At 37.8% G+C, this 13,221-nt stretch overlaps 2 protein-coding genes across 6 annotated transcripts; one reads left to right on the forward strand and one right to left on the reverse strand.

Annotated features, from left to right (window-relative positions):
- The first annotated feature begins 490 nt into the window (after positions 1-490).
- On the forward strand, positions 491-4,364 carry LOC103412986 (uncharacterized). 4 transcript variants are annotated; one of them, XM_029096632.2, is made up of 5 exons: positions 491-757; positions 1,331-1,460; positions 1,832-2,034; positions 3,616-3,735; positions 4,012-4,364. In XM_029096632.2, exons 2-5 carry the CDS (start codon positions 1,430-1,432, stop codon positions 4,078-4,080), a joined length of 423 nt encoding a protein of 140 aa, XP_028952465.1. In that variant the 5' UTR covers positions 491-757; positions 1,331-1,429; the 3' UTR covers positions 4,081-4,364. The 4 variants fall into 4 exon arrangements, with proteins under 4 accessions (XP_028952465.1, XP_028952469.1, XP_028952470.1 ...); XM_029096636.2 differs by having other exon boundaries at positions 3,616-3,705; XM_029096637.2 differs by lacking the exon at positions 4,012-4,364 and having other exon boundaries at positions 3,547-3,699.
- A 601-nt stretch (positions 4,365-4,965) lies between these two features.
- On the reverse strand, positions 4,966-12,926 carry LOC103413915 (disease resistance protein RPV1). Of its 2 annotated transcripts, XM_070817921.1 has the most exons (7): positions 12,346-12,926; positions 10,583-11,675; positions 9,745-10,023; positions 9,340-9,626; positions 6,225-6,786; positions 5,404-6,158; positions 4,966-5,307 (listed from the first exon to the last, which is right to left on the reverse strand). In XM_070817921.1, exons 1-6 carry the CDS (start codon positions 12,837-12,839, stop codon positions 5,526-5,528), a joined length of 3,348 nt encoding a protein of 1,115 aa, XP_070674022.1. In that variant the 5' UTR covers positions 12,840-12,926; the 3' UTR covers positions 4,966-5,307; positions 5,404-5,525. The 2 variants fall into 2 exon arrangements, with proteins under 2 accessions (XP_070674022.1, XP_028952459.1); XM_029096626.2 differs by lacking the exons at positions 4,966-5,307; positions 5,404-6,158; positions 6,225-6,786 and adding an exon at positions 8,079-8,452 and having other exon boundaries at positions 8,549-9,626.
- Positions 12,927-13,221: the final 295 nt, after the last annotated feature.

The raw sequence follows: 13,221 nt of genomic DNA on the forward strand, positions 1-13,221 counted from the left end.
TTTCTCAAAATAAGTTCTGTTAGAATAACCATTTATATAATTAGGGTCACTCAACTCATTAAAGTGTGTAATTATGGTCTTTTTCGTCAACTACATAAAAAATTTGGTCAAAACGAGTTATGTTGGAAGGACAACTGCTACAATTAAGTTAAAGTTAAGGGACTATTTCTTCAGTTGATTTAAAGTTGAGGGACTAATGGTAATGAACTTTTAATTGAGAGACCATAGCTACACGTTTTGATGAGTTGAGAGACCAATGGTAATGAATTTTTAATTGAAAGACCATTACTCCAATTAAGTTAGAATTAAGGTCCTATAGCTACAATTTACCCTATGTAAATAAAAAATGCATCGAAATCCACCTCACGCTAGGCCTAATAACATGCACAGCCGTTAGATTATTTATTTTTAACGGTTGAGATACTACGACGCTTAGGTTAAGTTTGAAAGTCATACTTGCGGCTATAAAAACAAAGCCATAGGGTTCAGTTGGAGTCAGAGGCAAAAACCGCTGCATATAATTATTAGCAGTTGAGAAGAACTCCATGTTCAATATTCTTTGTTTTGTTTAATTATTCCTTAAGAAAAATATACCAATTCTTTTGGTTCTGTCAATTCTTACGGTCAAGAGAATACCCCAATTCATGATGTGAGATGAAATAAGGAGATCTGAATTTTCAGATCTCGTTATTTCATATTACTTTATGATTTAGATCTTCCCAGTTCTATCAATCTTACCACCTTCACCTTTTCTCAGGTATGATTTCGTCTATTCGGTAATTTTTTTTTATGTTTATGAAAAATATAAATTTGTTCATTCTTACGGTCAGAAATTTCGTTGAGAACGCTCTACAATTTTTCCCCTTCTGCTTCAACCATGCATTTTGGTAAAACATTTATGAATTTTTCTAACTTATTTATGGTTCTTTTGCTTGAGACTACTGCTTTTGTTGAGATTTTGCCATTTTTTAATTTTGATTCTCTTCGTTCTTTCCTCAATTTATTGGTCGATCACTAACAGTTGTTGTTTCATGTTTTGATTTCGTCAATGCCTTTACTGCTCATAATTTTTCAGTGGATAATCTTGTATTTGATGTCGGACTTTGTTATTATTTTTAGAAATTGTACAGCTTTTTCTTCTTCCTGATTTAATTTCTGCTAATGGTGAATCTGTTGCTGAATCTGGCAATGAATTTCTTGTTGATTTGTCTGAGAATTCGTCGGAGTGCATTGGTCCTTACATCCCCTTTACTACTAATGATGATTTCAGTAGTTTTTCTTGTATTTGAAGTCAGGCGCTTATTTATGTGGTTTTGGTTCTTAATTTTAGGAACTATATGGAGTTGTCCTGATATTCCTGCTACTGGTATCGCTGGTCTAATTTGTGCTGGTGCTGAATTTGTTGTTGAATCTGCCTAGGAATTTCTTGATGATTTGTCTGACAATTCGCGAGTGCATTGGTACTTACCTTTCTCAAACAAAAGAATCATAAATCTCCGTTACTGCTCATGATTTCAGTATTTTTTTTCTAGTATTTGAAGTCAGGCCCTTATTTATCTGGGTTTTGGTTCTTAATTTTAGTAACTATACGGAGTTGTCCTGATATTCCTGCTACTGTTATCCCTTGTCTAATATTTGCTAATACTGAATCTGTTGAGGAATTTCTTATTGATTTGTCTGACAATTTGTCTGAGTGCATTGGTACTTCCTTTTTTCAAACAAAAGAATCATAAATCCCCTTTACTGTTCATGATTTCAGTATTTTTTTTTCTTTCTAGTATTTGAAGTCTGACCCTTATTTTTTGTTTTGTTTTTTGGTTCTTACTTTTAGGAACTATATGGAGTTGTTCTGATATTCCTGCTACTGTTATCCCTGGTCTAGTTTCTGCTAATGCTGAATCTGCTGAGGACTTGACTGTAGATTTGTCTGACAATTCGTCTCACTGCATTGGTACTTCATTTGTTTCTGTGCTTCTACTGGACATGGTTCTCATGGCATCAGATTGCAGGATCGGTGCATTGGTATTTCTAAACGTATGTTTCTGTTACTTTTTATGTCTCTATGTTGTTTAATTTGTTTTTGTGTTGGCTATCAATGGTATACTCTTTCCCTTAGTTGTTGGTTTAGAGCCTCAAAGCTCGTTAAATATGCATGTAACTTCTTTTTTCCAGTTCTACTAGACCCTGAGCAGAAACTTCATACCATTACATCTCATCCACCAGTTATTGCATCATGGGCCCATTACAATAAAGCATATGAGAGTCTTTGATGAATTTTTTAAAAGAGAAAGCTTCAACAAAAAAAAAACGTAAAAGATATTGCTGAACTTGGGAGATTGTTTCTAAAAGGATTGTCCGGAAGATTTCAGCTTCAATGTTATTTGTGTACTACAGAAAATGGTGTAAGTAGTTTGTATTATTTTCTATGGTTTTTGTTGCATCTTCTTTTCTGTGACAATGTAATATTGTTTATACATGTTTATATCTCATTGGTTATTTTGTAAGAGCTAAAGACTATATCATTAATAAGTTTGCTGAGTGTTATTTTGGGTGTCAATGTGATTGTTCTAAGTTCTGTATTAACAGTCGTAAAAGGGAGTTGAGTCGTGGTGTGTATTGTGGTGGTAGTGCATCAAAGACTGCATTTGGTATAATGTCAGGAAAATATATCGGGGAGTACAAAAAAAAACCGACCTAGAACTGTTGAACGTAACATAGAGAATTTGACTTCAACTTGAATTTGATGATGGTGTTGAATATTTGCTATTTGTTATGGTTGATGTCGCTTTCCAAAAGAAAAGTTGTGGTTCTTCATTTTGGATCATGTCGCTCATGGAGAACCATAGTTTTTCTTTCGGAGAGCGACATCAACCATAGCAAATAGTAAATATTCAACACCATTATCAAATTCCAAACTTGAAGTCTAATTCTTCATGCTATGTTCACTAGTTTTAGGTTGGTTTTTTTTTTACTCCCCGATATTTTCCCGACATTATACCAAATGCAGCCTTTTGATGCATTACCACCACAATACACACCATGACCCAACTCCCTTTTACGACTATTAATACGGAATTTAGAACAATCACATTTGACACACACAATAACACTCAACAAACCTATTAATGATATAGCCTTTTGGCTCCTACAAAATAACCAATGGGATATAAATATGTATAAGCAATATTACATTGACACAGAAAAAACATGCAACAAAAACCATAGAAAATAATACAAATCACTTCCACCATTTTCTATGATACACAGATAACATTGAAGTTGAAATCTTTCGGGCAATTCTTTTAGAAACAACCTCCCAAGTTCAGCAATATCTTTTACGTTTTTAGTTGAAGTTTTCTGTTTTAAAAAATTCATCAAAGCCTCTCTTGCTTTATTGTAATGCCGTATTCAACATCATCAAGATGTACCACTCAATTACATTGCTACTTCAAGGAAGAATTTGCATATCGAACACCTAAAAATCTTCAAAACAAGATTTGGCTTACTGGACTAAATTAGAAACACAATTATATCATTCTGTTTTAGTGCCACGCATTGTCCCAATAGGCCACGCCTGATAAAAATTGGCTTCATGAACTATATTTCCGTGACAAGTCAAGGTCAAGGTGGTACTTAACAAGGTGCAAACACAATTATGAGGATCCGGGCAGGGGAAGTTTCCAGCCAAACCGACGAATCTCCAAGGTGAGATCCATACTCCTTGCTCTTCTCTTGGTATGCTTTTTTCATGTTTGTTTTGGTTTTAGGGTTTGTGAGGAGGAATAATATTATCTCTAATTTCAAATTTGCAGCTTAATTTATTTGTTGCATGTATGGTTCTAGGATTACCATTCATGAATTTTAATTATTTAGTTAGGGTACTTGATGATGCCTAATTTTTTGTCTTCATAAATATTCCATGGCTTTGCCTAAAATATGTATTCTTTTTTCCTTCTTCATCTAAGTTTAAGCAATTTTGTGTTACGTATTGCTGAGCATATTTTTTTGTAGAATCAATTAAGTATCCTACCAATTCTGTTCGAACTGCCCGGAGAGGAGCAAGTTCATGGCAATAATTGACCCTGTTATTGGTCTATCTCGTCCAACCCCATCATCTTGCTGGTTTCGAGGATGCTGTTAAATTATAGTCTTGGGCTGTTGTTCTCGTCTTTAATTTCTTTGAGTTTCAGCAGTCTGTAGTCTCCGTACGTGTGTCATGTGTCATGTATGTCTATGAGTAAGCTCACCCCGCCCCGTCCATAGTCACTGATGGCTGTCGGATAGATACTGTGTTTGGGTTTGGTTTGCTTGTACTGGTCTTGGAATACTATGTTCTTATTTTTTTGGTGCAAAGCCCTTTGCTTGTACTGATCTTGGATGCGAAAGTTTTTCATTACACAACTACCTTGCACATTAATGAAACAAAAATTGTTAGATCCTGTTAGACTAAGTGATCTAACTGTTTTTGTTCCATTATTCACTGGAGAAAGCCCCTTCTTGGGTGCGTGGTACCTTATTTGGATCGGTACTTTGCTTTGCTTTGCTATGCTGTTAGATCTCTCTTTCGGCCTCTGCCTTGCTTTGCTTTGCTTGTATGGTGTTGGCTTTGGGGTGCTGTTTTTAATTCACTGATTCGATCGATCTATGGATTTCTTATGATGATGAGCCAAACTCATCCTTCACAAATAAATCAAACCAAACACTTGAAAACCCGTGTCGTGATGTGAGATCAAAGTGCAAGTAAGATTGGTTGTCACGACACAGAAAATGTATCATGGAGTCTCATGGTTAACCAACAACCAGAAGGTATGTATGTTGGCAATGGTAAGCATGAATGCGCTTTGCTAAGCAGTTTTTGTTCTATGGTTTGGCTGTCGAACATATTCGATGTTCGTTTTTTTGGGGATCATCATGTCGATGGCATTTCTTATTTTGCAGTTGCAGAGTAGTTGGATATCAATAAAATAAAAAACAAATGTGATGACTTATATTGAACTGCTGTATTAATACGAAACAAAGACTTAAAAAGGCTTGGCAAGCACATCCCTCTAGGAAGTTTCCCACCCTAGAGTATGCTTAAACGGCTTGTTTCTTCGCACATTACATAATAATTTTTGCTTCACCCTCAACCTCAACCTTTTTCAATCGCTTGTGAAGTATATAAGCTACACCATCTAAGGGCTTGGCATTCGGCAGCAAGGACTCCAGCTTGACCTATATTTTTGAGCTTCAAAAATAATTTCGATCCATCGACTTTGGGGGTTGGAGGAACCACTTAATTGTGACACCTCTTTTGCGAGGGATGAACTGCAACAGCAAAAATAATAGGGTGGCTCCTCAAACCATCATCAAGAAGAGCTTTACTAATGACTTTAACGAAGAAATATAGGGAGGACTTCATACCTGGCCCCAACTATAACCATCATCAAGGAGAGCATCCTTGAAAAATAAGACGATGGAGAGAAGACAAGTACATAAATTGCCAAGAGGGGGATCATGGTAACAGTTCATCTGCACTAATTAATTTAATTACCAGGATCAGGCCTTGATCTTTTGGGAGCTTGGTTCTCATCAGATGAATCATTGCTTGGCCCTGCCTCGTCATCATCGCCAACAGTATTATCAGACCTCAATATTTTGGAAGGTAGGCTCCCATCAAATGCGTCATGGCTTGCTCTTGCCTCATGTGGGTTAAAATCATATAAGCCAGGATGCGAATCATCCATATTTTCCTTCATAAATTTGTCCCAGACAAGATCAACCGCTATTTTCTTCACTCTTGCAGAATTATCTCCTGGTCCAACTGGCCCTACAAAAATCTTGACTTCATCCCCATCTTGCCAACCGAGCACATCGTTGGATAACTGCCCCTGCCAAAGATAATGGTCTTCAGAATCACAGGAAGTTGGTACTGAGGCATATGTTATCCGGGCGAGCATAGCAGTATGCTTGGTTTTATTTCGAATAGAAATGCCAAGAGGACAATCTTCAGATTGTTTGTTTGAAGAATACACACAGCACAGAGTCAACCCCTTAAAATTACTACTAACACTTTGAGGCACTACAAGACAGACTTCATCACCCCTGAAATATCTGAACCACTCAGGCATGTAATTCCCGTTGAGGAAAATGCCACCATATCCGCAAGAAGTCCATCCCTATACCATGTACATCAAGATTTGTATGAGCAACACACAAATGAATGCATGTTTATGTAGAGAGACCTGTAGTATCTTCTTCCTAAAGTCATCAGTGAGATTTTTACACACTTCCATATGAATCCTTGTCATGGACTTTAATGACTTGTGCAAGCCTGGAATCTCAGTGAGTTTGGGAGAATGATTCAGATGCAGGACTCTCATCCTTGACATTTCCGAAAAATCTGGCATTTTCTCCAATGCAATGCACTCATCTGCTTCCAGGATTTCCATACTTATTGGTAAATCTGGAATTGCACGAAGTCTTGTGCAATAATTCAAACGCAATGTATCAAGCTTTGAAAAACCACTGAGACTTGGTAGGCTACAAATACTACTCCTTTGAAGATCTAAAGAAATTAGACTCCTAAGCTCCATAGGGATTGCAACATCAGTTAAATTGCAGCCTGCAAGAGATAGTACTCTTATGGAGTTTAACCCTACTGGCATAGGAGGCAAAAGAGAGGTTGGTAGTGGCCATTTCAAGCAATGAAGAGAGAGATACGTCAGGTTCTTCAGTCGGGATATGGAAGGTGGTATTGATTTCATAGCTGTGTTATCTACAATAAGAGTTTTCAACGAGTAAGAACTGCCCGGAGAGGAGCAAGTTCATGGCAATAATTGACTCCGTTATTGGTATATCTCGTTCCAAACCATCATCTTGCTGATTTCGAGGATGCTGTTGGATTATAGTCTTGGGCTGTTGCTCTCTTCTTTATTTTCTTTGAGTTTCAGCAGTCTGTAGTCTCTGTACGTGTGTCATGTGTCATGTATGTCTATGAGTAAGCTCAGCTGCGCCGTCCGTAGTCACTGATGCTGTCGGATAGATACTGTTTTTGGGTTTGGTTTGCTTGTACTGGTCTTGGATGCCAAAGTTTTTCATTACACAGCTACCTTGCACATTAATGAAACAAAAATTGTTAGATCCTGTTAGACCAATTGATCTAACTGTTTTTGTTCCATTATTCACTAGAGAAAGCCCCGTCTTGGATGAGCGGTACCTTATTTGGATCGATACTTTGCTTTACATTGCTATGCTGTTTGATGACTTCGATCTCTCTTTCGGCCTTTGCTTTGTTTTGGTTTGCTTGTATGGTGTTGGGCTTTGGGGTGCTGTTTTTAATTCACTTGATTCAATTGATCTATGGATTTCGTTTGATGATAAGCCAAACCCAACCTTCACAAATAAACCAAACACTTGAAAACCCGTGAAGTGATGTGAGATCAAAGTCTAAGGCCCCGTTTGGGATTGAGGTGATTTTAAAAAAAGCCACTGTGAAAAAAAGCTGAGGGTCATTTTTGTGTTTGGTAAATTGAAAAAAAATGGCTTATTTTGGAAGCTGCTGTGAGAATAAGCTGAAAATCAAAGGAAAAGCTGAAGCTGCTATTTGCTGCTTTGAAAAAAAGCCAGTTTTTTCAAAGCACATGGAGCTACAGTGCTCCTTTAATGAAAAGACACACTATCATCCTGCTTTTTTTTTTCCAAAAGCACTTTCACAAAAAAGTTTACCAAACACTCTACTGGCTTTATTTCACAGCCGCTTAATCTCACAGCACAGCCGCTTATTCTCACAGCAGCTTTTTTTCAAAGCACAGCAATACCAAACCAGCCCTAAGTAAGATTGTTCGTCATGACACAAAGAAAATGTATCATGGAGTCTCATGGTTAACCAATAACCAGAATGTATGTACGTTGGCAATGGTAAGTATGAATACGCTTAGCGAAGAATTTTTTGTTCTATGGTTTGGCTATGTCGATGACCTTTTTATTTATTTTGGTAGCTGTGCTAAGTACGAATTCCATGCTTGCCCCATAGTTTAATCCAATTGGCGCATGGTACTTTTTTTTCCTTTGATTGGGTTGGATCTAAAAAAATAAAATAAAAAACAAATGTAACGAATTATATTGAATTCCTGTATTGATACGCAACAAAGCCTCAGAAAAGCTTGGCAAGCACACCCCTCCAGGAAGTTTCCCACCCTAGAGTATGCTTAAACGGCTTCTGATTCTCCCACTGATCTGGAATTGTTTCATCGCACATTACATAACAATTTTTGCGTCACCCTCAACCTCAACCTTTTCCTATCGCTTGTGAAGTATACAAGCTACACCATCTCCAAGGGCTTGGCATTCAGCAGCAAGCACTCCAGCATGACCTATATTTTTGGCTCCGGCTTCAAAAAGAATTTCGATCCATCGACTTTGGGGGTGGGTGAAACGACTTAATTGTGACCCCTCTTGTGTGGAGGATGAACTGCAACAGCAAAAATAATAGGGTGGCTCCTCAAACCATCATCAAGAAGAGCTTTATTAATGACTTTAACGAAGAAACATAGGGAGGACTTCATACCTGGCCCAAACTGTAACCATCATCCACGAGAGCATCCTTGAAAGATATCCCGCGGTTCCCCATGAACTCATGGACGGTTAAAATACGAGAAGACAAGTACATAAATTGCCAAGAAGGGGATCATGGTAACAGTTCATCTGTACTAATTAATTTGATTACCAGGATCAGGCCTTAATCTTTTGCTAGTTCGGTTCTTGTCAAAAGAATCATTGCTTGATCTTTTGGGAGTTTGTAATATCTTCTTCCTAGAATCAGCAGTGAGATTTGTGTACCCTTCCATATGAATCACTGTCAAGGATTTTAATGAGTTATGCAAGCCCGGCATCTCTGTGAAGTTGGGGGAGTGAAGTTCTCTTAAACTTGACATTGCAGAAAGGTCTGGGATTCCCTCCAACGCAAAGCACTGACTCAGATTCAGGATTTTCAAATTTGTTGGTAACTCTGGCACTGCACGAAGATCTGAGCAACCAGCCAAAGACAATGATTGAAGCTTTGAAATACCACTGAAACTTGGTAGGCTACGAAATCTATTCCTTTGAAGATCTAAATGTTCTAAAAAATTTAGTCTCCAAAGCTCCATAGGAATTGCATCATCAGTTAAACTGCAGCCTGCAAGACATACTTCTCTTAAAGTGTTAAACACTGATAATGGACGAAGCAAACGATTGGTTAATAGTGGCCATTCAAAACCATAAAGAGAGAGAGAATTCAGGTTCTTCAGTTGGAATATGGAAGTTGATATTGATTTCCATGCTGTGTTATCTATAGTAAGAGCTCTCAACGATGCCAACCCACGCAAGTCCGGAGCCAAGTTTCTAAATTTTGAGCAGCCAGCGAGATCAAGAGCTTGAACAGATGTCAATTTATAAAAACTCTTTGGGAGATACCTAAGCACTTTGCAGTCTTTAAGATCTACCGAAACAAGTTTCTGAAGTTGACCAATGGACTGGTCAACGTGGAGCAAACACTTGCAGTCTTGAAGTATCAATTGCTCGAGATTTGGGAGTTTTGAAAAGTCCGGTGAATGTGTTAGGTAATGGGAATGACTTAGATTAAGAAACTTCAACTTCTCAAGCAACTGCAAGATAAAAGGAAAAAAACTCAAATTCAAATTCAAATAGAAGAAGAAAGCATGATGATGGTGGTTACAAAACCTAGAGGAATGAATTAATAATTTGATTGAAGTCATAACGTACCAGATCGGAATCCTCCCAAACTCGTTTGAGTTTGCTATAGCTCAGGTCAATAGCAACTATGTTTGGGTGATCAAAATCTTCTGGTATGACCTCCAGAGGGAATCCATGCCAACACAACCATCTTAACTCATTGGACAGATTGTTGTAACTGCCAGTGAGCTTCACGTAATTGAGTTTGAGCAATCTCAGACTCTGCATGTTTCTAAATGCTTCTGTACTGAAGCTAGCCTCGTCAGACTCTTGCAAATCTAAAGTGAGTCCTTGAACTGCTTCAGTTCCCTATTGAAAGAGGAGAGCAAGGGAGAGGGGGGGGGGGGTGTAGGGACAAGGAACTGAGTAAGAAGACGGTTATCTGCATTTGAAAATATGATTTATACACATGAAGCAAAACCATGCATTGGATGTATGATTACAAGAGAGGTAGACAACCTATCAGTTGTTATAGTACCTATGGATTAAAGCCATAGTTGTGCTTTAGACTTCAGATGTGATTTTACAATTGTTCAAATTAGTTAGGTATCTTAGTAAGCATCTGCTACAGGTGCTACGTTTTACCTCTTGTATCTAAGAAGTGTAGAACATATATGATATATGATTCCGTTATTTAATTTAAATAATTCAATACAATCGGTTCCCTAGATGTCTCCTATACTTTCCTTTCTCTGCTCTGTTTCTCTTTTCATTCCACCTGTAGTATATTTGGGTGTCGTCCAATCAACTCATTGTGTTGTAGTTGAAGCATCCAACTTATACAATTTATTAGATGTGTGTGGTATCCATACACTTCTTTGTTAAGTACATGTGTTTAACATAAAATTTAATTGCAAACCATACTTACAGATTTGTTCCTCAATACGCAAATCACATCTTCGTGATGCCATAATCTACTGCGTTTTCCAGGGTCATCAGGGGATTCTGCATGCACAATTTCTCTTCCCATGTCACGGAGCAAATCATGCATCACCAGTGTGAAATCATCATTAGTAGTTACAAGGCACTGCTCTTGGAGGACACTTATTCCGATTTCTGGATATAAGTCACAGCCATCCAATATTTTCATGACATAATCCTTGTTCATTCCAGTAAAGAAACAAGATATATCAAGGAATATAGCCTTCAGGTCATCATCAGCTAGCTCATCAAAGCTGATTTTAAGTCTTTCATGAATCTTCTCATGAGTATGACTTTCCAATTTCTCCAATGCACCTTTCCAAGCACTTATGCTTTTCCCAGATAGATAAGAACCTACAACTTCAAGTGCTAGTGGCAAACCTCCACAGTAGTCAGCAGTTTCTCTTGTGAGTTCAAAATACTCTTTCTCAGGATAGTTCTTTCTAAAGGCATGCCAACTAAGTAGCATAAGAGCTTCTTCTCTATTCATTACTGGCAGTTCATATATCGTATCCACTCCAAGCATCTTTAGCAAATGTTCATCTCTTGTGGTTATTATAATTCTACTCCCAGCACCAAACGAGTCACGTTTTATAGCTAATGCTTCTAACTGTTCCATGCAATCTATATCATCAACTATGGCAAGTACCCTTCGGTCGTGAAGTCTTAATACTATCTCCAAGATCCCTTGATCGACACTACTTACCATTATGTTGGACGGTTTCAAGATATCAAAAAGAAGTTGCTCTTGCACTTGAACCAATTTCCTTTCCCTCACATTTTGAAGGAAACTTTTACCTTCAAACGTATCCTGATATTTGTTGAATATGGCTTTGGCAACGGTTGTTTTACCCACTCCACCCATACCCCAAATTCCAATTATGCGAACATCATTTGATCCCCCAACATCTAAATAATTACTGATTGCTTGCACCCGAGAACCAATTCCAACTAGATTGGTGGCTACCTCTAAGCATGTGCTGCGGTTCAAGGCTCTGCTGATCTGAGTGACAATTTCCCTGATAAACTTTCCTTCATACCTGGTTGCCAAAAGTCCAAATGAATTAAAAGTTAGATTTATTATACAAACTGCAACATTAAGATGTTTATGTGTCCGTTCAACTATAACCATTCAGGATTTGAAGAGTCAAAATCTCCAAATACCATTTACAGGGTGCAGTACGTTGGTCCGCCTAAGAGCATCTCCAAGAGGAGCTCTCAACCACAAACTCTATTTTAAAGAGCCAAATCTAAAAGACTCACCCAAGAGACTCTGTAAAGGACTCGTTCATATGCTAAATGTAAAAAATTTACCAAAACTGTTGAAGAGTGCTCTAATTAGCTTGATATCCAACCATACGTGATAGATATAGAGATATATATAGGAAGAATGTGTAAGCAATTATGTTCATGTACAGAGGTGCTTTCGTTAAGCACATGTTAACAATTTTACCAAAAAAACCAAGTTCCTGGAAAAGCATCTAACATGCTCTTGCTCGAAAAGCGATTCTATGACTCAAAAATACTTGTAAATTTACTGCAAAAGTACTTTTGACTGTCATTCTATTGTTTCTTGAGATTGGGTGGACAATTAATAACTTCTGTTTAGGAACCAAAGAAATAAAGCATCATTTATATATATTAAAAATGGATTGGGAATTTAAAAACATACGGAATAAAGAAAAGGAAATAAGAAAGTAATCTATTTACCCATCGGCGTCTCCAAAAACAAAACCAGACAAATTTGCAGCTTCAGTAAGAGCGTCTCTCCATAGCTGTAACTTTTCTTTGACTTCATACAGCCGCCGTTCGTGGTTCAGAAATGCTGTTGCAAAAGTACCGGTCTGTTTCCTGACATCTGAAGGATCGACATCATAGAATATTGGAAAAACAATTTGACCCAGTGTTCTTCTGCACTCCATGATCTTCACAAGCTCGTCAAGACACCAACTTGACTCCGCATACCACCTTGAGAAGACGATGACAGCGATTTTAGACCCTTCGATTCCCTGAATCAGGTCGTTTTTCAGACTTTCCCCTCTTCTTAGTTCGTCATCGTCCATAAAGACGTTGACTTGGGCGTCTTTCAACGCGAGGTAGAGGTAGTCCGTGAAGTTCTTGCGTGTGTCTTCACGTCGAAAGCTCAAGTACACGTCGTACTTCCAACGTTTTAAGGAGGAAGACGAGGACGTCGAGGTATCCATTGGAGCAATTGTCAGGTACTTGGCACAGAGGTTTTGAGTTCGCACAGATGAAGGATTTTGAGATCTACAAACACCACAAGGTAAAGTAAAGTCAAAGTCCGCTTAAGTCCAATGAAACTCCAATTTTTTTAGTTTAAGGGCCTCAAATTTTATGATTATTTTTTCACTTTGGTCCTTCAAAATTTTTTGGTTACAAATTGGTCCTTTTTCTTTTGTTAGACCCAAATTGGTCCTTTTCTTTGGTCAAACATAAGATTCATTGATGGAAGCAAATGTTACGAGTGATAAAATTAAATAAAAGATGCTAGTAGGCCTAGGAAAACATAGTCCTATGCAAAGCACATGATGACCCAATTACCGTCATATATTTCACCAATTTGCC

The sequence above is a fragment of the Malus domestica genome, chromosome 02, assembly GCF_042453785.1.
Source record: "Malus domestica chromosome 02, GDT2T_hap1".
In the NCBI taxonomy this organism is placed as follows: Eukaryota; Viridiplantae; Streptophyta; class Magnoliopsida; order Rosales; family Rosaceae; genus Malus; species Malus domestica.